This window comes from Podarcis tiliguerta (genome assembly GCF_965153285.1).
Source record: "Podarcis tiliguerta genome assembly, chromosome: 18".
Taxonomy (NCBI): domain Eukaryota; kingdom Metazoa; phylum Chordata; class Lepidosauria; order Squamata; family Lacertidae; genus Podarcis; species Podarcis tiliguerta.
Window position 1 is genome coordinate 5,716,908 of NC_139551.1, and position 26,421 is coordinate 5,743,328.

Genomic DNA, 26,421 nt, shown 5'->3' on the forward strand with positions numbered 1-26,421 from the left:
ACCCCACAGGAAGGCACTGTGTGTGTGTGTGTGTGTGTGTGTGTGTGTGTGTGGTGGCAGGGAATCTCTGTAGGAAAACCTCTGTCCGGGCCCTGGAGGGGCAGCGTGGCATGTGGCCAGCCGTGCCCATTTCTAGCCCTGCAAGCCCCTTGCGCCTTTGGGGCGACCGAGCCCACATGCAAGGAGATGTGTTGAAACGGAACCACACACAGGTGCGCAAAGCGACGGGACCAAAGGCTCGATGGGAGGAGATAAACAGCTTGGCGTATGTCGAAATGTGTGTGTGTGTGAGAGTGAGCTTCAGGGCTCGGCACCCGTGCCTTTGCCACGCTGCCCCTCCCTTGTCCTCAAAGCTAGTGCCTGGCCATGCAGATTTATTTAAATTTCCCCCAGCCCTGCGATTCGCAGAGGGTATAGAAACCAGGTACGGACTGTTCCCTGAGACAGAGCCATCTCACGGCTTGCTGCTCTTGTCAACTTCCAGTCTGACTTCCCTGAGGCTGGTTCCTTCCCAGCAAAGGGAAGGTGGCAAGACAGGTTGCCGCGGCAGGAGATACCCGAGCAACGCTGTCAAGAGCTCTTTTGACGCCTGGAGTTTCGGCTTTGCAGAGGGAGCGGAGACACCGCAGGTAAGCAACCTTCAACCCAGGAATTCCAGATCTATAAAAGCGGGTAACCTGAAAGCCTTTTTTTTTTAAATATACCGTATTTTTCGCTCTATAAGACGCACCAGACCACAAGACGCACCTAGTTTTTGGAGGAGGAAAACAAGAAAAAAAAATATTCTAAATCTCAGAAGCCAAAACAACAAGAGGGATCGCTGCACAGCGAAAGCAGCAATCCCTCTTGCTGTTCTGGCTTCTGGGATAGCTGCGCAGCCTGCATTCGCTCCATAAGACGCACACACATTCCCCCTTACTTTTTAGGAGGGAAAAAGTGAGTCTTATAGAGCAAAAAATACGGTAACTTTTAAAATCAAAATTAAAACAAAACATATTATCCAGAAACATATCATCCTTATTCCCCCCCATTTTTCCTCCCTCCCCCCACAGAACCCACCCACCCCCCAATTTCCCTCAGTTCCAGTCTTTGATTTCTCTAGAAATGCTGTTTTCTGCATGTTACACAGTTGTATCGATCCTCAAACTATTTAGCTGATTATTATCAATAAAAAGTTTTTTTTAATAATATTTTATTAGGATTTTCCAAAACATTACAAAATGAAAAAGAGAAAGAAGAAAAATACAAAAATAAAAACAGTTAAAAACAATTCAATCTTTCATAACATATCTTGCATTTGCTTGTTTCCCGGACCTCCCCACACCTCCCCTCTTTGTATTCCAGTTCAATTTATTTATTCAGCAAATCCTTTCCCTCTTTACCTTTATCCTTATCTTGATCTTAATATATTGTAACTTTGAATTTTCACCTGTTAACATTCCATTTTTGCATATTCCTTCATAACATTGTTACTAAAAACCCCTTAACCTCAATCCAACATCATTCTAACATTCATTAATTTTGCAATATTTCTGTAGATAGTCTTTAAATTTCTTCCAATCTTCTTCCACCAACTCTTCTCCCTGGTCTCGGATTCTGCCGGTCATTTCCGCCAATTCCATATAGTCCATCACCTTCATCTGCCATTCTTCCAGAGTGGGTAGTGGGTATCAATAAAAAGTTTGTGAATGTTTATTCAAAGCCAGCCAAGGAGTCCAATTCGCTTTGTTGCGTCTTCAGATACTTTGCAGAGGGTTCCCATTCATCCTTAAAGTCACAGTTATCCTTGTCCTGTAGCTTATATGTCAATTTTGCCAGTTCTGCATAGTCCATCAATTTTTCCTGCCGTGATTCTTTAGTTGGGGTTCTGAAAGCCTTGTTTTGTCTGAAATCCCGCAAGGTGTCAACTCTACCGCTTTGGCTCTCTGCATATACTCTGTGCCACTCTGCGCATGCTCAGGGGAAATCAGGGTCTGGTTGCTCTGCGGAAAGATGTTCCTTCCATCGATGTGCATGGAAAGTGATGTGCAGGTGACTGGTAGTAATAATAATTTATTATTTCTACCCTGCACATCTGGCTGGGTTTCCCCAGCCACTCTGGGCAGCTTCCAACAGAATATTTAAAACACAATAATCTATTAAACATTAAAAGCTTCCCTAAACAGGTAGATGAATGCTGGTTTTATAAGCAAGGGCTGGATTTGAAAGGTGCACGTTCTTTTCAAAGAATCCCCATTTTAGAAGTTGCAAAATCATTTAGCTGTGCTTGCCTTGCTCAGAGTAGACCCATTGGAATGTTGCTGTTGTTTAGTTGTTTAGTCGTGTCCGACTCTTTGTGACCCCATGGACCAGAGCATGCCAGGCACTCCTGTCTTCCACTGCCTCCCGCAGTTTGGTCAAACTCATGCTGGTAGCTTCGAGAACACTGTCCCACCATCTCGTCCTCTGTCGTCCCCGTCTCCTTGTGCCCTCCATCTTTCCCAACATCAGGGTCTTTTCCAAGGAGTCTTCTCTTCTCATGAGGTGGGCAAAGTATTGGAGCCTCAGCTTCAGGATCTGTCCTTCCAGTGAGCACTCAGGGCTGATTTCCTTCAGAATGGAGAGGTTTGATCTTCTTGCAGTCCATGGGACTCTCAAGAGTCTCCTCCAGCACCAGAATTCAAAAGCATCCATTCTTCGGCGATCAGCCTTCTTTATGGAATAAAGAAAATTCCCATTGGAATAAGAAGGATTAAGTCAAAAGTCCATTGCTCTAAGCGGGTCAACTCCAAAGTTTGGGCTTCATCAAATGCAATTTATTCTTACTTCTGTTCCTTGTATCTTTGCAAAGTTCAAGGGGGCAGGTCTCTGCCCCAAAAGGCTTACAAATCTAAAGCGCAGCGCTCCACGAAGCCGCAATTTAAGAGGGTGGAGGCATCAAACTGTCTGGTTGCAATTTGAAACTTTTCGAAGCGTTGGAAGCCGACTCGAGTGCAGGAAAGAGTTTCAATCATGAGATGAGCAAATTGCTTTAAAAAACACTCACAACCTCTGTATGCTTTTCAGAATCACATTCCTTTATCACTTGCTACTGAGTTGACAGATGGGTTTTCATTTAAAGAAGAACCTTTCGAATTTTACCATCTGAAATATTTCACAAACTTAAACACAGGCATCCTTTGAAATCCTTTGAAATTTTGCAACACAATTCCTCTGCCACGTAATGTGTTGAAAAATTGCACAAACCGGGGCAAACTCTACATAAAAATACATAGACCCATAAACTTGGGAGGGACTGTGAGGGTGCTCCAGCCCAACCTCCGCATATTCGTAAAAATAACATGCAAAAAAGGGCATTATATTAGGAGAAATTGCTTTGCAAAAATATAAATATCGGCTAAAATTGCAGGCGAACATAGGTATTCTAGGATAAATGCACACCTGCTGCACCTGACGTGGCAGTAAGCATCATTACACAACAGATGAAACATGTACAGACAGTTTCTTCTTACTTTATGCTTCTTCATGTACTTGTTGTTTAGTTTCATCGTGTCCGCCTCTTCGTGACCCAATGGACCAGAGCACACCAGGCACTCCTGTCTTCCACTGCCTCCCGCAGTTTGGTCAAACTCATGTTAGCAGCTTCAAGAACACTGTCCCACCATCTCTTCCTCTGTCGTCCCCTTCTCCTTGTGCCCTCCATCTTTCCCAACATCAGGGTCTTTTCCAGGGAGTCTTCTCTTCTCAGGAGGTGGCCAAAGTCTTGGAGCCTCAGCTTCAGGATCTGTCCTTCCAGTGAGCACTCAGGGCTGATTTCCTTCAGAATGGAGAGGTTGGATCTTCTTGCAGTCCGTGGGACTCTCAAGAGTCTCCTCCAGCACCATAACTCAAAAGCATCAATTCTTCAGCCATCAGCCTTCTTTATGGTCCAGCTCCCACTTCCATACATCACTACTGGGAAAGCCATAGCTTTAACTATACGGACCTTTGTCGGCAAGATGCTGTCTAAGTTTGTCATTGCTTTTCTCCCAAGAAGCAGGCGTCTTTTAATTTTGTGGCTGCTTCTACAGACCCCTTAATTTTATTCTGTGCTCCCCAATTGGACCCATAGCTACTCATGACTCCCCAGATTGTTCCAGCGCCCCCCAGGTGCCCACTTTGGGCAATACTGTTTCAAAGGATCCTTTGATTCAAGAAGAAGAAGAAGAAGAAGAAGAAGAATTTCATATCAATGTTCTTTCCAGGCTGAATGCCCCCACAGGTGCAATGCTCAGACTCTCAGCTCAGATTTTGCCAAAGGTCTTAAGGCTTATATGTATGGTTTTGTTGTTGTTGTTGTTGAGTCATTTAGTCATGTCCTCCTCTTCGTGAGCCCCTGGGCCAGAGCACGCCAGGCTCTCCTGTCTTCCACTGCCTTCCACAGTTTGGTCAAACTCATTTTAGTAGCTTCGAGAACACTGTCCCACCATCTCGTCCTCTGTCGTCCCCTTCTCCTTGTGCCCTCCATCTTTCCCAACATCAGGGTCTTTTCCAGGGAGTCTTCTCTTCTCATGAGGTGGCCAAAGTATTGGAGCCTCAGCTTCAGGATCTGTCTATGTCTGGTTAGAATAGGTCAACTGAATTTGCCAGCGAGTTTCTCCTGTATTTTGTCTTCTGAAGTCTTCCATCACCCTCTGATATACTGGGCAATATTCTATTTTAAAAACAAATTTATTTTGAATTAATGGACTATGCAGAATTAGATAAGATGACAGGAAGGATCTGAAAGTTGCAGGACCAGAGATTCTCAGAGGACTGGAGTAACTATTTGAACTATTTGAAAAGCAATTGCAATAATCAGATTATGCTAATAGGACTGCAAGAAGTTTTGTAAGGAGGACGTTGCGAAATATTGCAATGAAGTTTACGAGGAGAGTCATTAGTTAAGGACGATTAAAAGTAATAGAGAAATTAAGAAATGTAGATAAAGTGATGAACATTGAAAAATCTTCAGATGTGGTTGATGGAAGTGCAAAACATTGTATAAAATAAGAAAATATGTTAAATGATTGTTGGAAATGATATGTTAATTTAAAGAAATAAAAAAAATATTTATTTGGTTTTTCAAATTAAAGTTTTACAATCACAAACATACAACACACAACATAAAAAGAAGATTCCAAAGAAACTTCTCCCTATTGTTAATCATTATTAATTATATGATTAATCATTATTCATTATTCATCGTTTCCTCCTGGATCTTTTATAATAATCCAAATCTTTTACCTCTCCATTACATCCAAAACCCATCATTAAACTACAAGCGTTATTCCAAATCCTACCTACAATTTTAACTGATTGCAATGGTTTTTTAAAGTAAATTATAACTTCCCCCCATTCCTTATTAAAATTTCTGTCTTCCTGATTTCTGATTCTTCTGGTCATTTTTGCCATTTTGGCATAAATCCATCAATTTAATCTGCCATTCTTCTCTGGTCAGGACTTTGTCCTCTTTTATCTCTGGGCCAATAACATCTGCGCAGCCGTGGTTGCATACATAGCCTCCTCTGTTCTGTTTGGATTTCGGCACCTCATTTTCTATATTACACTTTCAGCAACGCTATCATTCTTCCGCAACTCATCCCAGATGCCAGCAACAGCATCTTTCATCCTCATCTTGAGATCAGGGATGCTAAATTGTTGTTGCAGGGAAGGTTTTAAGAAGGATAATAATTTTAATTTTTATACCACACCCCTATGGTTGGCTTGGCAGTGTATTATAATTATATACAGAGGGCCTTCTCGGTGGTGGCACCCGCCCTGTGGAACACCCTCCCACCAGATGTCAAAGAAATAAGCAACGACCTGATGTTTAGAAGACATCTGAAGGCAACGCTGTTAAGGGAAGCTTTTAATGACTGATGTTGTAATGTATTTTTAATCTTTGGTTGGTAGCCGCCCAAAGTGGCTGAGAAACACAGCCAGATGGCCAGGGTATAAATAAATTTATTATTATTATTATTATTATTATTATTATTATTATTATTATTATGTCACCTTTCCTCACATGATCTCAGGGCCATTCACAAGGTAAAACCACAAATATATAGTTTAAAAATGTGGCCTCCTGTACAGTCATACCTCAGGTTAAAGTTGCTTCAGGTTGAGCGTTTTCAGGTTGCGCTCCACGGCGACCCGGAAGGAACAGAATGCGTTACTTCTGGGTTTCGCCGCTTGCGCATGTGCAGACGGTCAAAATGACGTCGCGCGCATGCGCAGAAGCGGCGAATCGCGACCCGCGCATGCGCAGACACTGGTTGCGTTCGCTTCAGGATGTGAACGGGGCTCCGGATCCCGTTCACATCCAGAGGTACCACTGTAGTGTCCCAGGCCAGTCGGTTTAACTCATTTCTAGGTGGCAAAATTGACCGGAATTCTGACATGGTGCAACTAGTTCCCTTTACTCTAAAACACGGACGCCCAAAAAATTTACTTCGGTTTCCATTGTGGCTCTTCGATCTCGGAAAGACCAGAGCTCGATTTCTCTTCCATCACCTCAGCTGTTTTCTTTTTAATATTGTTCTTGTTTTTTATTTATTTGCGTTTCTGATATAATTCCCTATCAACAAAAGATAAACAAAAACGATGCGAAAGGAAAAGAATATCTGAAATAAAAAAAGCAGTAGCGTTTTCGGATATCAAAGAATAGACTTCCCTCCCTCTCCTTCCATGATTCTCTTTTCCCCGCTTTTTCTGGCCCCCCATCTATTGCAACTAATTTTTTAAACTTTAGTTATTTCTTACACTGCTGAAACTCTTACCATGTGGCTAGGCCACCTCATCTGTTTTCAGACAGAATCCTAGAATTGTCCGACCAAAGTGGAATGGCTTCTAAAATGGATGGATTATGCAAAATTGGCTGTAAAACTAAGAGATCGAAAGGATGAACTGTGGAAAATTGGAGGCATTTCCCCCCTGTTTCCATCGGAAAAATGTCGGAGGGTATGCAATATGAAATCGTGAGCAGGGTTCGAGATACGAGCGGCGGAGCAAAGACAATAAGATGGAGTTAGCATGGTTACCAGCGAGTTGAATGCAGCAATAAAGGATAAGAATTAAAACGTCAGGGTGGGAAGTAAGAATGAATCATGGAAGCATAGAACTGTAGAGTTGAAAGGGACCCCAGCGGTCATCTAGCCCAACCCCCAGGAATCTCAGCTTAAAGAATCCATGACAGATGGCCGCCCGACCTCTGCTTATAAACCTCCAAGGAAGGCGAGTCCACAAATGTGTGAATGATATACTGTAGGTGAAGTGAATTTGTTAAAACCTTTGAATAATCTAATAAACAATAATAAAGGTAAAGGGACCCCTGACCATTAGGTCCAGTTGTGGCCGACTCTGGGGTTGCGGCGCTCATCTCACTTTACTGGCCGAGGGAGCTGGCATACAGCTTCTGGGTCATGTGGCCAGCATGACTAAGCCGCTTCTGGCGAACCAGAGCAGCGCACAGAAACGCCGTTTACCTTCCTGCCGGAGTGGTACCTATTTATCTACTTGCACTTTGACGTGCTTTCAAACTGCTAGGTTGGCAGGAGCAGGGACTGAGCAACGGGAGCTCACCCCGTCATTGCGGGGATTCGAACTGCCGACCTTCTGATTGGCAAGCCCAAGCAGCTCTGTGGTTTAACCCACAGCGCCACCCGCATCCCTAATAAACAATAGTATCCCTTTAAAAAAGTACCGTAGAGTTGGGAGGGAATTGCGAAGGTTAACAAGTCCAACCCCTTTGCAGTGCAGGGATATTTTTGCCCCATGCCGGGCTCGAACCCACAAACCTGAGATGAAGCGTCCTCTATTGACCTAGCCATCCCACTTGGGAGGTTACAACGCACACTGGCCCGCAGGTTCAGCTGGGCACAAGGCGTTGTGATATGTCCCCCCGGTTTTCCTTTTGAAGAGCAGAATGAGCACAGTCCTATGTGCGTTTGTTGTCCTGAGGACCAGAATGGTGCAAGGCCAGTGAACATTCCCTTGAGTCAGCAGGGTTTGCTGAAATTACCGTATTTTTTTACTCTATAAGACTCACTTTTCCCCTCCTAAAATGTAAGGGGAAATGTGTGTGCGTCTTATGGAGCGAATGCAGGCTGTGCAGCTATCCCAGAAGCCAGAACAGCAAGAGGGATCGCTGCTTTCACTGTGCAGCGATCCCTCTTGCTGTTCTTGCTTCTGAGATTCAGAATATTTTTGTTCTTGTTTTCCTCCTCCAAAAACTAGGTGCGTCTTGTGGTCTGGTGCGTCTTATAGAGCGAAAAATATGGTATACATTTCAAGGGTTGAAAACATGCTTCGGACCCCATCGTTTTCATCCTTACAACAGCCTGGGAAAGCAGACCAGGCCGTGTGGTCCACTGCCATGGCAGGTGGAAGGGAAACAGGATAATTGGAGGTTGCAAGAACAGATGTTCTCATAGAATCATAGAGTTGGAAGAGGCCACAAGGGCCATCGAGTCCAACCCCCTGCCAAGCAGGAAACACCATCAGAGCACTCCTGACATATGGTTGTCAAGCCTCTGCTTAAAGACCTCCAAAGAAGGAGACTCCACCACACTCCTTGGCAGCAAATTCCACTGTCAAACAGCTCTTACTGTCAGGAAGTTCTTCCTAATGTTTAGGTGGAATCTTCTTTCTTGTAGTTTGGATCCATTGCTCCGTGTCCGCTTCTCTGGAGCAGCAGAAAACAACCTTTCTCCCTCCTCTATGTGACATCCTTTTATATATTTGAACATGGCTATCATATCACCCCTTAACCTCCTCTTCTCCAGGCTAAACATGCCCAGCTCCCTTAGCCGTTCCTCATAAGGCATCGTTTCCAGGCCTTTGACCATTTTGGTTGCCCTCCGCTGGACACGTTCCAGTTTGTCAATGTCCTTCTTGAACTGTGGTGCCCAGAACTGGACACAGTACTCCAGGTGAGGTCTGACCAGAGCAGAATACAGTGGCACTATTACTTCCCTTGATCTAGATGCTATACTCCTATTGATGCAGCCCAGCATTGCATTGGCTTTTTTAGCTGCCGCATCACACTGTTGGCTCATGTCAAGTTTGTGGTCAACCAAGACTCCTAGATCCTTTTCACATGTACTGCTCTCAAGCCAGGTGTCACCCATCTTGTATTTGTGCCTCTCATTTTTTTTGCCCAAGTACAATACTTTACATTTCTCCCTGTTAAAGTTCATCTTGTTTGTTTTGGCCCAGTTCTCTAACCTGTCAAGGTCGTTTTGAAGTGTGATCCTGTCCTCTGGAGTGTTAGCCACCCCTCCCAGTTTGGTGTCATCGGCTAAGGCATGACAGCAATCTCTCCTGGGTTGATGTTATCACAGTCTCAGTGAGGCAAGGGATGGGTGGATCTGTCAATCCCCATTTCTGATTCCCTCCCACTCCCCCATCTTAAATCCAGTACTCCACACTTCCACATCAATCTGAGATTTTGTTTTCCCTCGCGAAAATTCGTCAGCACCGTTTTCTCCAAACCGTTGCGATTTTGCTCCGTGTAAACGTTTTCGCAAAGCATAACGCAATGGATCTGCTATTTTGTTTTCACTCATTTCCACACACGCTTTCACCCCGGAATATGCCTTTTTTAGACGCATCTCTTTGGCTGGATAATTTCACTGCAAAATTCGGAGAAAGGCGGATTTCAAAAGAGGCTGTGTTCGGGTTTGTGTATCTTTCTGCACAGCAGTTGCCTTTAAACGCGGACGGATTCAAATTCCTTCCCCCTCCATCTTTGAGAGTGTGAACTCTGCCCTGCTCTCCGAAGCGCCTTGCGATTGGCCAGACGAAACCGACTGCATGGCAATAAAATGTGAATTGCCACCAATTTGCGATTAGCTAGCTCTACAAAACTCGTTTACAGCCAAACCTGTCCACCGCCTTCATTACTGTGGAGAGGGAGGCAAGAGGCGTGGGAGAATCTCTTATCTCAATGCAGAGAGAGAGAGAGAGAGAGAGAGAGAAATTCTTGCATAATTCCAGGAAAAGAAGAAGAAGAAGAAGAAGAAGAAGAAGAAGAAGAAGAAGAAGAAGAAGAAGAAGAAGAGGAGTTTGGATTTGATATCCCGCCTTTCACTCCCTTTAAGGAGTCTCAAAGCGGCTAACATTCTCCTTTCCCTTCCTCCCCCACAACAAACACTCTGTGAGGCGAGTGGGGCTGAGAGACTTCAGAGAAGTGTGACTGGCCCAAGGTCACCCAGCAGCTGCATGTGGAGGAGTGGGGAATCGAACCCGGTTCACCAGATTACGAGTCCACTGCTCTTAACCACTACACCACACTGGCTCTCAATATATAATCTGAAACAACGGCTTGTCTTTTCCTTCGCCGATTCCAGGTGTAATGGAACTGCAGGCGACCAGCTTGGCCTGCAAACCTTTTCCCCAAACCATGCCCACCCACCAGGAGTGCAAGCTTCGCACCGCGACTGCAGGCGCCCAGAGCCAAATTTTGTGGGTGCCTGGCCCCTTGATGGGGATTTTGTGGGTGCTTGGGCCAACAGGGAGTTGGCACCTATGCCTCTCACCCTGCTCATCACGGCAAACGCGATGCCAGGCGTCGTTGTTGTTTAGTCGTTCAGTTGTGTCTGACTCTTTGTGACCCCATGGACCAGAGCACGCCAGGCACTCCTGTCTTCCACTGCCTCCCGCAGTTTGGTCAAACTCATGCTGGTAGCTTCGAGAACACTGTCCCACCATCTCGTCCTCTGTCGTCCCCTTCTCCTTGTGCCCTCCATCTTTCCCAACATCAGGGTCTTTTCCAGGGAGTCTTGTCTTCTCGTGAGGTGGCCAAAGTCTTGGAGCCTCAGCTTCAGGATCTGTCCTTCCTGTGAGCACTCAGGGCTGATTTCCTTCCGAATGGAGAGGTTTGATCTTCTTGCAGTCCATGGGACTCCCAAGAGTCTCCTCCAGCACCAGAATTCAAAAGCATCCATTCTTCGGCCATCAGCCTTCTTTATGGTCCAGCTCTCACTTCCACTCTCACTGCCAGGAGTCAGATGGGTACAAATTGAGGAAGGGCCATAGCTCAGCGGGACAGCACCTTCCTTGCAAGCGGAAGGTGGAAGAGACTTCTCCCAAAATCATGGAGAGCCTCTGTCAGTCAGTGTAGACAACCCTGAACTAGGTGGACCAAATGCTCAGCCTCTGCATAACATAGCTTCCTAATGGTCTCGCTCAGGAGGTGGCGGGCTCTCCTTCGTTGGAGGTTTTTAAGCAGAGGTTCGGTGGCCATCTGCCAGGGATGCTTTAGCTGAAAGCCCTGAAATGCAGGGGGTTGGATAAGAGGACCTTTGGATAATAATAATAATAATAATAATAATAATAATAATAATAATAATAATAAATTTTATTTATATCCCGCCCTCCCCAGCCAAAGCCGGGCTCAGGGCGGCTAACAACAATAAAACAGTACAAAAGTACAGCACAAACAACACTCTAAAATCATTCATTATAAAATTAATTAATTCAAGCCACTGGCAACCATTGGGCCAGAGCTCCACGAATATTGCAGGGGGAGGGAGTCAGGCTGTGCCCTGGCCAAAGGCCTGGTGGAACAGCTCTGTCTTGCAGGCCCTGCGGAAAGATGTCAAGTCCCGCAGGGCCCTGGTCTCTTGTGACAGAGTGTTCCACCAGATCGGAGCCACGGCCGAAAAAGTCCTGGCTCTAGTTGAGGCCAGCCTAACCTCTCTGTGGCCTGGGACCTTCAAGATGTTTTTATTTGAAGACCGTAAGTTTCTCTGTGGGGCATACCAGGAGAGGCGGTCCCGTAGGTACGAGGGTCCTAGGCTGTATAGGGCTTTAAAGGTTAAAACCAGCACCTGGAATTGGAATTCCAACTCTACCATTCTATGATTCTACGTTCCTACAGGTAAAGATTCCAAGGGAGCTCACTTTGAGCTCCTGGTCATTCTTTTGCTCGTTCCCACTGGTCCAATCATCTCTTGCTTCCCCTCTGCCTGATCCGAGACCGGCCAGGTCCATGGGACCCACCCTCTCGCACAGATTCTCTTTCTCTCCTTGCCTGCTGCCACTTCCGTCCGTCAAATTTCTCTGTCCCTATGGGCAGTTGCATGGCTTTTGCCTGGGATGTTTCCAGATCCGTGCATTAAAGATCTGTGCAGGATACCAGTCTATTGCTAAGCTAAGTTCAAGGTGTTACTGTTCAAATCTTAAACAACCTGCAACCTGCCTTGCCCCTCGTAAACCGGCCAAACCGCTGCACTCCTCTGACCATCTCCTGGTCCTGTGTCCCTATGGAGGTAAAAAAGGTAAAGGTAAAGGTAAAGGACCCCCTGAAGGACGCGGGTGGTGCTGTGGGTTAAACCACAGAGCCTAGGGCTTGCCGATCAGAAGGTCGGCGGTTCGAATCCCCGCAAAGACGGGGTGAGCTCCCGTTGCTCGGTCCCTGCTCCTGCCAACCTAGCAGTTCGAAAGCACGTCAAAGTGCAAGTAGATAAAGAGGTACCACTCCAGCGGGAAGGTAAACGGTGTTTCCGTGCGCTGCTCTGGTTCGCCAGAAGCGGCTTAGTCCTGCTGGCCACATGACCCAGAAGCTGTACGCCGGCTCCCTTGGCCAGTAAAGCAAGATGAGCATCGCAACCCCAGAGTCGACCATGACTGGACCTAATGGTCAGGGGTCCCTTTACCTTTTTAAAGGACTCCTGACAGTTAAGAAGAAGAAGAGTTTGGATTTGATATCCCGCCTTTCACTCCCCTTCAGGAGTCTCAAAGCGGCTCACATTCTCCTTTCCCTTCCTCCCCCACAACAAACACTCTGTGAGGTGAGCGGGGCTGAGAGACTTCAAAGAAGTGTGACTGGCCCAAGGTCACCCAGCAGCTGCATGTGGAGGAGCGGAGAAGCGAACCTGGTTCTCCAGATTACAAGACCTTAACCACTACACCACACTGGCTCTCGTTAAGTCCAGTTGCGAATGACTCCGGCAATAAAAGCCAACCTCTCAGTTAATGAAATCCCTGCTTATCCCAAATGCTCCGTGTCTCTTCTTCTAAATAGTTTGGCTTGCCAGGTATCAAACACATAGGCTTTCAAGCATATCGTGACAGGCTTGACAAAGCAAAGTTCTGCTGAGATTGTTGAGACGGTTATCAGCGTTGCAGGGATGCCTCTTGCAGAAAAGGGCATTTTGCCTTTTTGGAGGATTACACCGGAAACTCCTGCCATACAGACGCCCCACTTGAAAGCTTGTGGGGGAATTAATCCGAGAATGACACGCAGTACAAATTTAGCCCTGTTATTGTTAAGAAAAGGGACGTGGGTGGCGCTGTGGGTTAAACCACAGAGCCTAGGACTTGCCGATCAGAAGGTCGGCGGTTCGAATCCCCACAACGGGGTGAGCTCCCGTTGCTCGGTCCCTGCTCCTGTCAACCTAGCAGTTCGAAAGCACATCAAAGTGCAAGTAGATAAATAGGTACTGCTCCAGGGGGAAGGTAAAAGGTGTTTCCGTGCGCTGCTCTGGTTCGCCAGAAGCGGCTTAGTCATGCTGGCCACATGACCCGGAAGCTGTACACTGGCTCCCTCGGCCAATAAAGCAAGATGAGCGCCACAACCCCAGAGTCGGTCACGACTGGACCTAATGGTCAGGGGTCCCTTTACCTTTACCTTTATTGTTAAGAAATTGGGGAGGACAGATTTCACTTTAACCTACAATTGTCACGTCCTGTTGGACAATCCACTTGTTGTTTTTTAGTCGTGTTCGGCTCTCCCTGACCCCATGAACCTGAGCATGCCTTGGAAACTCCCACTTTCTTCTCAAAAATTCTCCCTTTTTTTATGTCCATGGAGTTTTCTTGGCAAAATACTGTTGTGGTTTGCCAGTTCCTTCTCCAGGTGGATCACATTTAGTCTAAACCGTGGGTAGGCAAAGTAAGGCCCCGGGGGCCGGATCCGGCCCAATCGCGGACTATATTTTGGAGGGGAAAAAATGAACGAATTCCTATGCCCCACAAATAACCCAGAGATGCATTTTAAATAAAAGCACACGTTCTACTCATGTAAAAACACCAGGCAGGCCCCACAAATAACCAAGAGATGCATTTTAAATAAAAGGACACATTCTACTCATATAAAAACACCAGACAGGCCCCACAAATAACCCAGAGATGCATTTTAAATAAAAGCACACATTCTACTCATGTCAAAACACGCTGATTCCTGAACTGTCTGTGGGCCGGATTTAGAAGGCGATCCGGCCCCCAGGGCTTTAGGTTGCCTACCCCTGTTCTAAAGCTGTTGTCGTGCGAAGAAACACTCTTTTGTTTTCATTTTGGATGTTTATCGTTAAAATGCCTAACAAAAAAAAGCTTCAGGTTTCTTTAGGAATGTATGCTTTAGCTTTATTTATTTTTAAGTTCCTCATAAATCATGTCCCAATTTTTTTTTATTTCGGGACCAGTCCACCACATGTGGAATAAGGTTCCTTCATTTTCTTTGCATCTTCCCAGCAGATTCTTGCACACCAGCTCAGATCCGTCGCCAGGCACAAAAGTGTGGGCTGCAACATTTCAGAGGGAAGGAGATAGGAAAATCTGGATAGGCAGGTTCTTTTTCTCCACTGCAACGCTCTGTAGGTACTAAGGTGTTGTGTTCTTCTTTTTTTGAAAGGTGTTGCCAGCATGCCTAGTATATTTGCCTACCAAAGCGCTGAAGTAGACTGGTGCGAAGAGAATTTTGCAAAGTCAGAGTACATTGCAGAATACTACAACACGGTAAGCCGCCGTTCTGTCTCACCTCATTTCTTTCATCTTATTTATTTATTCAATAAACAAAATGTACTTGTTCACCAGGACCTGGCGAGGATGTGCTGAGAACCTTGGCTATGGTCTAGTCAAGGAGATCCGAATTTTCAGATGCTCCCTTGCAAATGAAATAAAAACTCAGAGTTCCATCGAGGCATCAGAGTTGCTTTTGTGGTCTGGGCGAGGAGGAACCGAGGCTGCGAAGCAGTTCTCAGAAGCTGTACATGTTTTCTTCCAGACAATACAGTGGTACCTCGGGTTAAGTACGTAACTCGTTCCAGAGGTCCGTTCTTAACCTGAAACTGTTCTTAACCTGAAGCCCCACTTTAGCTAATGGGGCCTCCTGCTGCTGCCGCACCGCTGGAGCACAACTTCTGTCCTTATCCTGAAGCAAAGTTTTTAACCCGAGGTAATACTTCTGGGTTAGCAGAGTCTGTAACCTGAAGCATATGTAACCTGAAGCACAGGTACCACTGAATTTTGATTTCAGAAAGGCTTTTGACAAAGTGCCTCATGATATTATCGCGAGGAAGCTGGTAAAATATGGGTTGAACGAGGCAACGGTTAGGTGATTGACTGACCAAACTGAAATATTGAGTGTTGATTTCATGCTCTTCATTTCAGCTCATGGTAAACAGTGGGTGAGTGCTTTCCCCAAAAACCTCTGGCTATATATACATTGGGACGTGGGTGGCGCTGTGGGTAAAAGCCTCAGTGCCTAGGGCTTGCCGATCGAAAGGTCGGCGGTTCGAATCCCCGTGGCGGGGTGCGCTTCCGCTGTTCGGTCCCAGCGCCTGCCAACCTAGCAGTTCGAAAGCACTCCTGGGTGCAAGTAGATAAATAGGGACCGCTTACTAGCGGGAAGGTAAACGGTGTTTCCGTGTGCGGCTCTGGCTCGCCAGAGCAGCGATGTCACGCTGGCCACGTGACCCGGAAGTGTCTCCGGACAGCGCTGGCCCCCGGCCTCTTGAGTGAGATGGGCGCACAACCCTAGAGTCTGTCAAGACTGGCCCGTACGGGCAGGGGTACCTTTACCTTTACCTTTATATATACATTATTTTCACAATGGGTCCCCTGTGATTGGCTGATTCAACTTCCCTCCTGGAGCCTGATTGGACTGTTCCTGCAAGCCAATCAGGTTGCTGATTCACTTCTTCCTGGAGCCGGATTGGGCAGCTCCTGTAGACCAATCAGCTTGCTGCCTTCTAGGATCCCACCTGTCTATTGTTCTAGGATCCAAGCTGAGTGCATAACACAAACCCAAAGTTTTCTTTGTCATCCTGGGAAAAAGTGACAAGTGAGGTGCCACCGGGTTCTGTCCTGGGCCCGTTGTTGTTCAACGTCTTTATAAACGACTTGGATGAAGAATTGAGGGGATACTGATCAAATTTGCAGATGACACCAAACTGGGAGGGGTAGCTAATGCCGTAGACAGAATCAGAATTCAAAATGACCTTAATGTATCAGAGAATGGCGCAAGCTAACAAAATGAATTTAGAGAGGGACAAATGTAGGCTACTGCGCTTAGGCAGAAGAAGAAGAAGAAGAAGAGTTTGGATTTGATATCCCACCTTTCACTCCCCTTCAGGAGTCTCAAAGCGGCTAACAATCTCCTTTTCCCTTCCTCCCCCACAACAAACACTCTGTGAGGTGAGTGGGGCTGAGAGACTTCAGAAAAGTGTGACTGGCCCAAGGTCACCCAGCAGCTGCAGGTGGAGGAGCGGGGAATCAAACCCAGATCACCAGATTACGAGACTACCGCTCTTAACCACTACACCACACTGGCAGGAAGAACCAGATGCACAAATATAGAATGGGGGACACCTGGCTTACTAGCAGTATATGTGAAAAGTATCTAGGGGTCTTGGTGGACCACAAGCCAAACATGGGTCCACAATGTGACGCAGCAGTGAAAAAAGCAAATGCTATTAAGTCTAGTGTCCAGATGAAGGGAAGTCATAGTTCCGCTCTATTCTGCCTTGGTCAGACCACACCTGGAGTCCTGTTTCCAATTCTGGGCACCACAATTTAAGAAGAATGTTGACAAGCTGGAAGGTGGGTGACTGAGATGATCAAGGGTCTGGAAACGAAGCCTGATGAGGAACGGTTGAAGGAGTTGGGCATGTTTAGCCTGGAAAAGAGATGGGGAGATATGATATCTCTTCTTCAAATATCTCAAGGGAAATGGGAGCAAGCTTGTTTTCTCCTGCTCAGGAGGGGAGGACTTCAAGTTACAAGCAAGGAGATTCCAACCAAACTGAAGGTTCAAGCCAGGCATAGGCAAACTCTGGTCCTCCAGATGTTTGGGACTACAATTCCCATCATCCCTGACCCCTGGTCCTGTTAGCTAGGGGTGATGGGGATTGTAGTCCCAAACATCTGGAGAAGAAGAAGAAGGGTTTGGATTTGATAACCCGCTTTATCACTACCCGAAAGGGGTCTCAAAGCGGCTAACATTCTCCTTTCCCTTCCTCCCCCACAACAAACACTCTGTGAGGTGAGTGGGGCTGAGAGACTTCAGACAAGTCTGACTAGCCCAAGGTCACCCAGCAGCTGCATGTGGAGGAGCGGGGAAGCGAACCCGGTTCCCCAGATTACAAATCTACCGCTCTTAACCACTACACCACAGTGGCTTTCTGGAGGGCTGGAGTTTGCCTATGGCTGGTTTGAGCTGAAGGTTTCCTGGGCCCGAGTCGTCGCGGCCATTTGCACCTCGAATCCGGACCGGTAGCATATTACACCAGCCACACACGGACCGCTTCCTGCAGAGACTGAATACAGTGGTGCCTCGCAAGACGAAAAGAATCCGTTCCGCGAGTCTCTTCGTCTTGCGGTTTTTTCCGTCTTGCGAAGCAAGCCCATTAGCGTCTTAGCGGATTAGCGGATTACAGCTATTAGCGGCTTAGTGGATCAGCTGATAAGCGGCTTAGCGGCTTGGGAAAAAGGGGGGGGGGAGGAAAAAAAACCCCGCAGGAACTCGCAAGACATTTTCGTCTTGCGAAGCAAACCCATAGGAAATTCGTTTTGCGAAGCACCTCCAAAACGGAAAACCCTTTCGTCTAGCGGGTTTTCCGTCTTGCGAGGCATTTGTCTTGCGGGGCACCACTGTATTCCGAATGCAAATTCCACGCCATGCCGAGGGATGGGAAATATTGCAAAGGTGCATCAAAGGTGAATAAACTCCCCTCTCCCTCAGTCCCGAAGCTCCAAATTCTGGCTCGATGCCAAAAAAGGAAGGTGGGTGTGGCGTCTGCTTCAGAACTGCGCTCTCCTGTCACAGAGAAAGTGGGGCGCCCATTAAACAGCTGACCACCCACACACCTTCACAGAGATCCAGAAAATAAACCGGCTTTACCTGCTCAGCTTCTGGAGCTGGCTGGCTGGCGTCGGCCCCACGGCAAGGCTTGGGGAGGCAGGATGAGGGCTGGGTCTCCAGCAGCCCCTGACTTCACCTCCTCCTCGCTGGGATCTCACGTTTTAGGCTGCAGGCGCACAGCAAAGCACATTTGAAAGCATCTCCACCACAGCCCCCCCCCCATCCGCCGCCTCCAAGCAGATAACGGAACTGTGATGCGCTGACATGTTCAAACCAAAGAAAAGTCACGTGAAGCATTTACTCAGTGGCATAGCGTGGGTTGTTAGCACCCGGGGCAAGGCAAGTAATTTGCGCCCCCCCCCCCGCTGCACTGTCCCTCCCCCAGATAGTCCCTCGCTCTCTCTCCGCACCACACCGCACGCCTGGTTTTTTTCCAGAGGGGACGGAGGGGTACGGATTCCCCTAAACATTTTGCGAATCTTTGTACTTTTGTCCATCCACTGTATTTATTTCCCCCCCGGTTCGAACTATTAAATGGTGATTTTCCAGAGTCAAAATGAGAGTACCCCCTAAACATTTTTTTAAAGGGGAAAAAAGCACTGATTCTTAATAAGGGGGTGTTGCTGTTTTTTGTTTGCTCGTTTTTTTGAAGTTGATGGTTGCAACCAAGCGATTCAAAGTGTGGAACGTTCCAAATTACACGTTAAAAACGAGAACGACAAGAAAACTCTCTCTCCTTGTTTGCTGCTGTTTTGCAGATCAGCAACGTTGGTTTCTTCATCCTGCCGCCAATTATGATGTTCCTGAACCCCCAGTACATCCAGTACCGACCAGTTCCCATCCCGGGTCTTACTATCATGTCAACATTGATTGGTACGTTCCCTGGGGGAATCAGAAGGGAAGGGACACGCCTTCCAGATCAAAAGAATTTATTTCTTTACGCAATCACGGCATCCCGAATTATACATGCCCAGAAACAGAGAGACGGAACAATGCCAGCAAGAGGAGGGATTGCAAGTGAAATGGTAGAATTAGCAAACATAACTTATAGAATAGGGGCGCGGGTAGCACTGTGGTCTAAACCACAGAGCCTAGGACTTGCCGTTCGGAAGGTCGGCGGTTCGAATCCCCGCGACGACGGGGTGAGCTCCCGTTGCTCGGTCCCTGCTCCTGCCAACCTAGCAGTTCGAAAGCACATCAAAGTGCAAGTAGATAAATAGGTACCACTCCGGTGGGAAGGTAAACGGCATTTCCATGCGCTGCTCTGGTTCGCCAGAAGCGGCTTAGTCATGCTGGCCACATGACCCGGAAAAAACTGTCTGTGGACAAACACCGGCTCCCTCGGCCAGTAAAGCAAGATGAGTGCCGCAACCCCAGAGTCGTTCATGACTGGACTTAACTGTCAGGGGCCCTTTACCTTTTTTTTTTTAATTGATAGTGAATTGGGGGGGGGCAGGGCCAAGAGTGTGGTGCCCTAAGCTATAGCTTGTTTAGGTACAGGTAAAGGGACCCCTGAGCATTAGGTCCAGTCGTGGCCGACTCTGGGGTTGCGGCGCTCATCTTGCTTTACTGGCCGAGGGAGCCGGCGTACAGCTTCCGGGTCATGTGGCCAGCAGGACTAAGCCGCTTCTGGCGAACCAGAGCACCACACGGAAACGCCGTTTGCCTTCCCGCCGGAGCGGTACCTATTTATCTACTTGCACTTTGACGTGCTTTCGAACTGCTAAGTTGGCAGGAGCAGGGACCGAGCAACAGGAGCTCACCCCGTCATTGCGAGGATTCGAACCGCCGGCCTTCTGATCGGCAAGTCCTAGGCTCCGTGGTTTAACCCACAGCGCCACCCGCGTCCCTATATAGCTAGTTTAGCTTGTACATAAATCCGGCGCTGATTCAGACTAAACATCAGAAGGAATTTTGTGGATGTAAGAGCCTTTCAACAGTGGAAACTGTCTCTCCCGGAAGCTGCCGGTCTCTTCCTCCTTGGAGGTTTTTAAAGAGAGTTTGGATGGCCACCTGTCAGCGATGCCAAGATTCCTGCCTTGCAGAGGGTTAGAATCCTAGAACTGTAGAGTTTGAAGGGAACTACAAGGATCATCTAGTCCAACCCCCTGCAAAGCAGGAATCTCAGCTAAAGCATCCATGACGTTTAGCCCTCGGGGTCCCTTCCAATTCTGTGGCTCTTCTATTCTTCTGGGAGCTCTGGGAGCCCAGAGCCTAAAGTTCTGGACTCACAGAACTGTAGAGTTGCATGGGACCTCGTGGGCCATCTAGTCTGACCCCCTAAAGAAAGGACCAGCCGCAGCCCCGTGGGAGAGAACCTGCTTTGAGAGCAGAAGGCGCCAAGCTAGATTCCCCCCCTTTTCATCCTGCAGGTCTGTTCTCTGGCTACTTCCATATGACTCTCAGCTACGCAGGACAGATGTTGGATGAGCTTTCCATCCTCTGGGCAATCGCCCTCTGCTATGTTTTCTGGTTGCCTGTTCACTATTACCCATCGTTCATCAAAAACAGGTAAGTGGGGGGGGAATAAGGAACTGCTGGGGCACCCGGGGAACCAGGCAGAGGGCCTTCTCGGTGGTGGCGCCTGCCCTGTGGAACGCCCTCCCACCAGATGTCAAAGGAAATACAGTGGTACCTCGGGTTAAGTACTTAATCTGTTCAGGAGGTCCGTTCTTAACCTGAAACTGTTCTTAACCTGAAGCACCACTTTAGCTCATGGGGCCTCCTGCTGCTGCCACGCCGCTGGAGCACAATTTCTCATCCTGAAGCAAAGTTCTTAACCCAAGGTACTATTTCTGGGTTAGCGGAGTCTGTAACCTGAAGTGTCTGTAACCTGAAGCGTATGTAACCCGACGTTGTGAAGGGGATTCGTTCTGGAGGCCCATTCGCAACTGAGGTACAGCTCCGAGGGCCTTCTGGCAGTTCCCTCACTGCAAGTAGTGAGGTTACAGGGAACCAGGCAGAGGGCCTTCTCGGTGGTGGCACCTGCCCTGTGGAATCCCATCAGATGTCGAGGAAATAAACAACTATCTGACTTTTAGAAGACATCTGAAGGCAGCCCTGTACAGGAAAGTTTTGATGTTTTATTGTATTTTTAACATTCTGTTGGAAACCGCCCAGGGTGGCTGGGGAAACCCAGCCAGATGATGATGATGATGATGATGATGATGATGATTTATTGGTACCCCGCCCATCTGGCTGGGTTTCCCAGCCACTCTGGGCGGCTTCCACAAAGACCAAAAATACACTAAGATATCACACATTAAAAACTTCCCTGAACAGGGCTGCCTTAAGATGCCTTCTGAATGTCAGGTAGTTGTTTATTTCCTTTGACATCTGATGGGAGGGCATTCCACAGGGCGGGCGCCACCACCAAGAAGGCCCTCTGCCTGGTTCCCTGTAACTTTGCTTCTTGCAATGAGGGAACTGCCAGAAGGCCCTCAGCGCTGGACCTCAGCATCCGGGCAGAACGATGGGGGTGGGGACGCTCCATCAGGTATACTGGGCCAATGCCATTTAGGGCTTTAAAGGTCAGCACCAACACTTTGAATTGAATGATGAGCAGGGTATAAATATTATTATTATTATTATTATTATTATTATTATTATTATTATTATTATGTCTCTGCAGCCCTCCAGATTGCAAATAGAGTGGTGCCCTGCAAAACGAATGCCTCGCAAGACGGAAAACCCGCTAGACGAAAGGGTTTTCCGTTTTGGAGGTGCTTCGCAGGACGAATTTGCTATGGGCTTGCTTCGCAAGACGAAAATGCCTTGCGATTCCTGGGGGGGTTTTTCCGCTCCCCACCCCCTTTTTCTAAGGCACTAAGCTGCTAATAGCCTTTTAGCAGCTAATCCGCTAATCCCTTAAGCCTTTAATAGCCGCTAATCCGCTAATCCGCTAATGGCCTTGCTTCGCAAGACGAAAAAACCGCTAGACGAAGAGACTCGCGGAAAGGATTCTTTTCGTCTTGCGAGGCACCACTGTAGAACTTTTTCCAACACACTTTCTATTCCTACGAAAACAAACCCCAAACCCCACATGCATAAACATTCCAATGGCTGCAGAGAGATCCGGGACAATTAAGAGCAATGGGTGTCCTGGTTCCATAAAGACAGACTGATCTTTGCTAACTCATTCTGTCAGATCCACTGCGACTTCTCGACACACTTGGCTTCGTTTCTTCCTGCCCACGGGGAGAGGGCTCGTGGAAATCTTCCTGCCTGCTCTGTAAAGGACACCTGAGCTCTTCAGCGCTCAAACTGTGTCTTTTCTTTTTTCCCCTTTTGGCCTACTTAGGGAACAGTTCACGTGGCTGGTGGGCGTCGTGACCGTCTTCAGCACCCTGATGTCCTTTGTGAAGCCGACCCTGAACGCTTATGCCCTCAACTCCGTCGCCTTGCACCTTTTATACTTGAGTAACTTGGAATTCAGAAAGTAAGTTGTGTGCAGAGAACCTTGCAAGCCTTGAACAGGCAATTCTAAGGGCCCCCTAGTGCCGAGTCTGCCTCCCGCTTCAGTAGCTTCACAGATAAGAATTAGCAAGCAGTTTCTATTTTAGGTGTAATGGTTCTAGGGGTTGCTCGTGCGTAAGTTGCCGTCACTCCTGGCTGGGTTACCTGGTTGAACCCTTTCTGTCTGGACAGCCTCAAGTTTCGTGGCTGCCTCAGTCGCTGGCAGAATCCGTCAGTGGGCGTTTCTTGAACCTCTTCCAGCATAAAAGCTGTTTGATGCCCAGTCTCCCCCTAGTCTCCCTGCGCGGAAGTCTTCTGCGCAGGGAGGGTGTGGGCAGCGGAGTACCCGTACTCTCCCCGCTGGTCTCCGGCGAGGAGTCCTGGAGCCACCTCTCTGATTCCCCCATCTGCCCCCCTTCTCCACTGGTGTTACGCTGATTTCCTTCCCCAGCGGATGGGCTGCCTTTCTCCCTACTGGGACCCTCTCCGGCATCCCTCTGGAGCCTTCTCTCCGCCTCCAGCTCCGATGGCAGTTCCCTGACATTAGGTAAAGGTAAAGGGAGCCCTGACCATTAGCTCCAGTCGTGGTCGACTCTGGGGTTGCGGCGCTCATCTCGCTTTACTGGCCAAGGGAGCCGGAGTACAGCTTCCGGGTCATGTGGCCAGCAGGACTAAGCCGCTTCTGGCGAACCAGAGCACCACACGGAAACGCCGTTTACCTTCCCGCCGGAGTGGTGCCTATTTATCTACTTGCGCCGGTGTGCTTTTGAACTGCTAGGTTGGCAGGAGCAGGGACCGAGGAACAGGAGCTCACCCCGTCATTGCGGGGATTTGAACCGCCGACCTTCGGATCGGCAAGTCCTAGGCTCTGTGGTTTAACCCACAGCGCCACCTGTAGCATCTTAGAGACCAACTAAGGTTGTTCTTGGTATAAGCTTTCATGTGCATGCACACTTTTTAAGATACACTGAAACAGAAGTCGCCAGACAGCTTTCCCGGTCATGCGGCCAGCAGGACTAAACCGCTTCTGGCACCGTGACGGAAACCAGAGCGCACGGAAGTGCCGTTTACCTTCCCGCCACAGTGGTATCTATTTATCTACCTGCACCGGCGTGCTTTCGGACTGTTAGGTTGGCAGGGGCAGGGACCGAGCAATGGGAGCTTACTCCGTCGTGATCCTAGTTATAAGGCCCATTTTGTCAATGTAACCCCTCCAGCCTCAGACGAGTGCGCCAACTATTCCTGACTGCAACCTTTTCCGCAGGTGCAACAACGCCCGCGTTCACCGTCTCATCAGAACCATGGTCGTGTGGTGGTGTATCTCCATCACCTGTTGGCTGACGGATAAGTTTTTGTGTGGCATCTGTCAGAGGGCCAATTTCGCCTACCTTCACAGCATCTGGTAAGAAGGACCTGCTCTTGGGTGCCCTGGAGGGCTAGGCGAAATGGAACGGTCTTCATTTATTGGGTAGTGGTGTCAGAAGGCAGCTGAACGTTGGCAAAAGCTTTGGGGTGGTACAAGGGAGCCCATAACCTAGCCATTCTTGCTATCTCATGATGAAGCACTTGCCTCAGGCAGCAAATGAAGAAGAATCTTTATTTGCTTTGGCCACTAGGTAAAGGGTAAAGGGACCCCTGACCATTAGGTCCAGTCGTGGCCGACTCTGGTGTTGCGGCGCTCATCTCGCTTTATTGGCCGAGGGAGCCGGCGTACAGCTTCCGGGTCATGTGACCAGCAGGACTAAGCCGCTTCTGGCGAACCAGAGCAGTGCACGGAAACACCGTTTACCTTCCTGCCAGAGCGGGACCTATTTATCTACTTGCACTTTGACATGCTTTCGAACTGCTAGGTTGGCAGGAGCAGGGACGGAGCAATGGGAGCTCACCCCGTCATTGCGGGGATTCGAACCGCCGACCTTCTGATCGGCAAGTCCTAGGCTCAGTGGTTTAACCCACAGTGCCACCTGCGTCCCTAGAGTGAATTTAACAAATGCTTAAAAGCTAAAACACGGTGATTATTACAGTGGTACCTCAGGTTACATACGCTTCAGGTTACATATGCTTCAGGTTACAGACTCCGCTAACCCAGAAATAGTGCTTCAGGTTAAGAACTTTGCTTCAGGATGTGAACAGAAAACGTGCTCCAGCAGCGCAGCGGCAGTGGGATGCCCCATTAGCTAAAGTGGTGCTTCAGGTTAAGAACAGTTTCAGGTTAAGAATGGACCTCCGGAACGAATTAAGTACTTAACCCAAGGTACCACTGTATTATACAGTCATACCTCGGGTTAAAGTTGCTTCAGGTTGAGCCTTTTCGGGTTGCGCTCCATGGCGACCCAGAAGTAACGGAACGTGTTACTTCCGGGTTTCACCGTTTGCTCATGTGCATTCGCTCAAAATGACGCATGCGCAGAGAATCGCAACCCACGCAGAAGCACAGACGCATTTTGCGTTCGCTTCAGGATGCGAACGGGGTTCCGGAACAGATCCCGTTCGCATCCAGAGGTACCACTGTACAGTGGTGCCTCGCAAGACGAAATTAATTCGTTCCCCGAGTCTCTTCGTCTAGCGGTTTTTTCGTCTTGCGAAGCAACCCTATTAGCGGCTTAGCGGATTAGCGCTATTAGCGGTTTAGCGGCTATTAGCGGCTATTAAAGGCTTAAGGGATTAGCGGATTAGCTGCTAAAAGGCTATTAGCGGTTTAGCGGCTTAGAAAAAGGGGGTGGGGAGCGGAAAAAAATCTCAAGACTCGCAAGACATTTTCGTCTTGCGAAGCAAGCCCATAAGGAAATTCGTCCTGCGAAGCGCATCGAAAAACGGAAAACCCTTTCGTCTAGCGGGTTTTCCATCTTGCGAGGCATTCGTCTTGCGGGGTACCACTGTATTTAAAAAAGTAATAAAGCAAGATAGCCCTTGCAGCCCTAGACAACATTCTTGCCTTTTTTAAAAAATTCACAGGCACCTTTGTATCGTCGTTACCATTTTCTACTGCGCCACCGCGGTCGTCTACTTAGATGTCTTCTACGACCTCCCTAGCTCCGAGCCCGAGGTGGTTTACTGGCCCAGCGAGCATAGTTTCTTTTCGCTGCCGTACATCGACCTTCCGAAATTCAAGAAGCAGTGCTAGGGAGACTGCGAGACCGCTGAGGATAACAGGAGCCCGGCACTGATCCGACGGGTTCGACCCATCGCGACGACTGAGCCCTATGCTTGTTTGGCCGGTGAAAGGCTTCGCGCCGCCAAACCCTTGTTGCCTGGGAGACCGCGCATGCAGGTAGCTTTGTCGCATGGCGTGTGGCCCAATCTGTTGCGCAGCGAGTTTTCCCGCCAGCCCGGCCATACTGCGTGGGATGCCTCCGTTATGCGACATTGAAACTTGCCGGTTCCCCAGAGAATGGCGGACACCATATTTAAGCTATTTATAGAGGACATGTGGAGGGAATGAGATCTCTCGCTTTATGGACATTCTGCGCATGTTCACCACTGCCTTGCTCTGACCTGTATTAAACTGCACTTTGAAAGAAAGAAATCGGCGTGTTCATTTTTACCGAAATGTTGTTTGCTCTCGAAACGATGCGTTTTAAGACACAACTTAGTCTCCAAAAAAAGAGAGAGGGCATTTTGATACTTTTTCATTTTTTCAGCACCATAGGTGTGCAAAATCTGATGTATAGTTCTGGTTTAATCTGGACACTAATCTGAGAGATGTACAGTGGTGCCTCGCAAAACGAAATTAATTCGTTCCACGAGTTTTTTCGTCTTGTGAATTTTTTCGTCTTGCGAAGCACCACTGCGCATTGACGGTTTCCCATAGGAATGCATTGACGGTTTTAAGAAAAAGGCGCAAGACATTTTCATCTTGCGAAGCAAGCCCATAGGGAAAT

General features: G+C 48.1%; 1 protein-coding gene across 1 annotated transcript; it reads left to right on the plus strand.

The window, feature by feature from the left end:
• Positions 1–519: 519 nt before the first annotated feature.
• ACER1 (alkaline ceramidase 1) lies at positions 520–26,066 on the plus strand. The gene is made up of 7 exons (XM_083421909.1): positions 520–629; positions 14,636–14,739; positions 18,844–18,958; positions 20,458–20,596; positions 22,386–22,523; positions 23,805–23,942; positions 25,496–26,066. The coding sequence occupies exons 2-7, from the start codon at positions 14,647–14,649 to the stop codon at positions 25,662–25,664; spliced, it is 792 nt and encodes a 263-aa protein (XP_083278035.1). The 5' UTR covers positions 520–629; positions 14,636–14,646; the 3' UTR covers positions 25,665–26,066.
• The last annotated feature ends 355 nt before the right edge of the window (positions 26,067–26,421 follow it).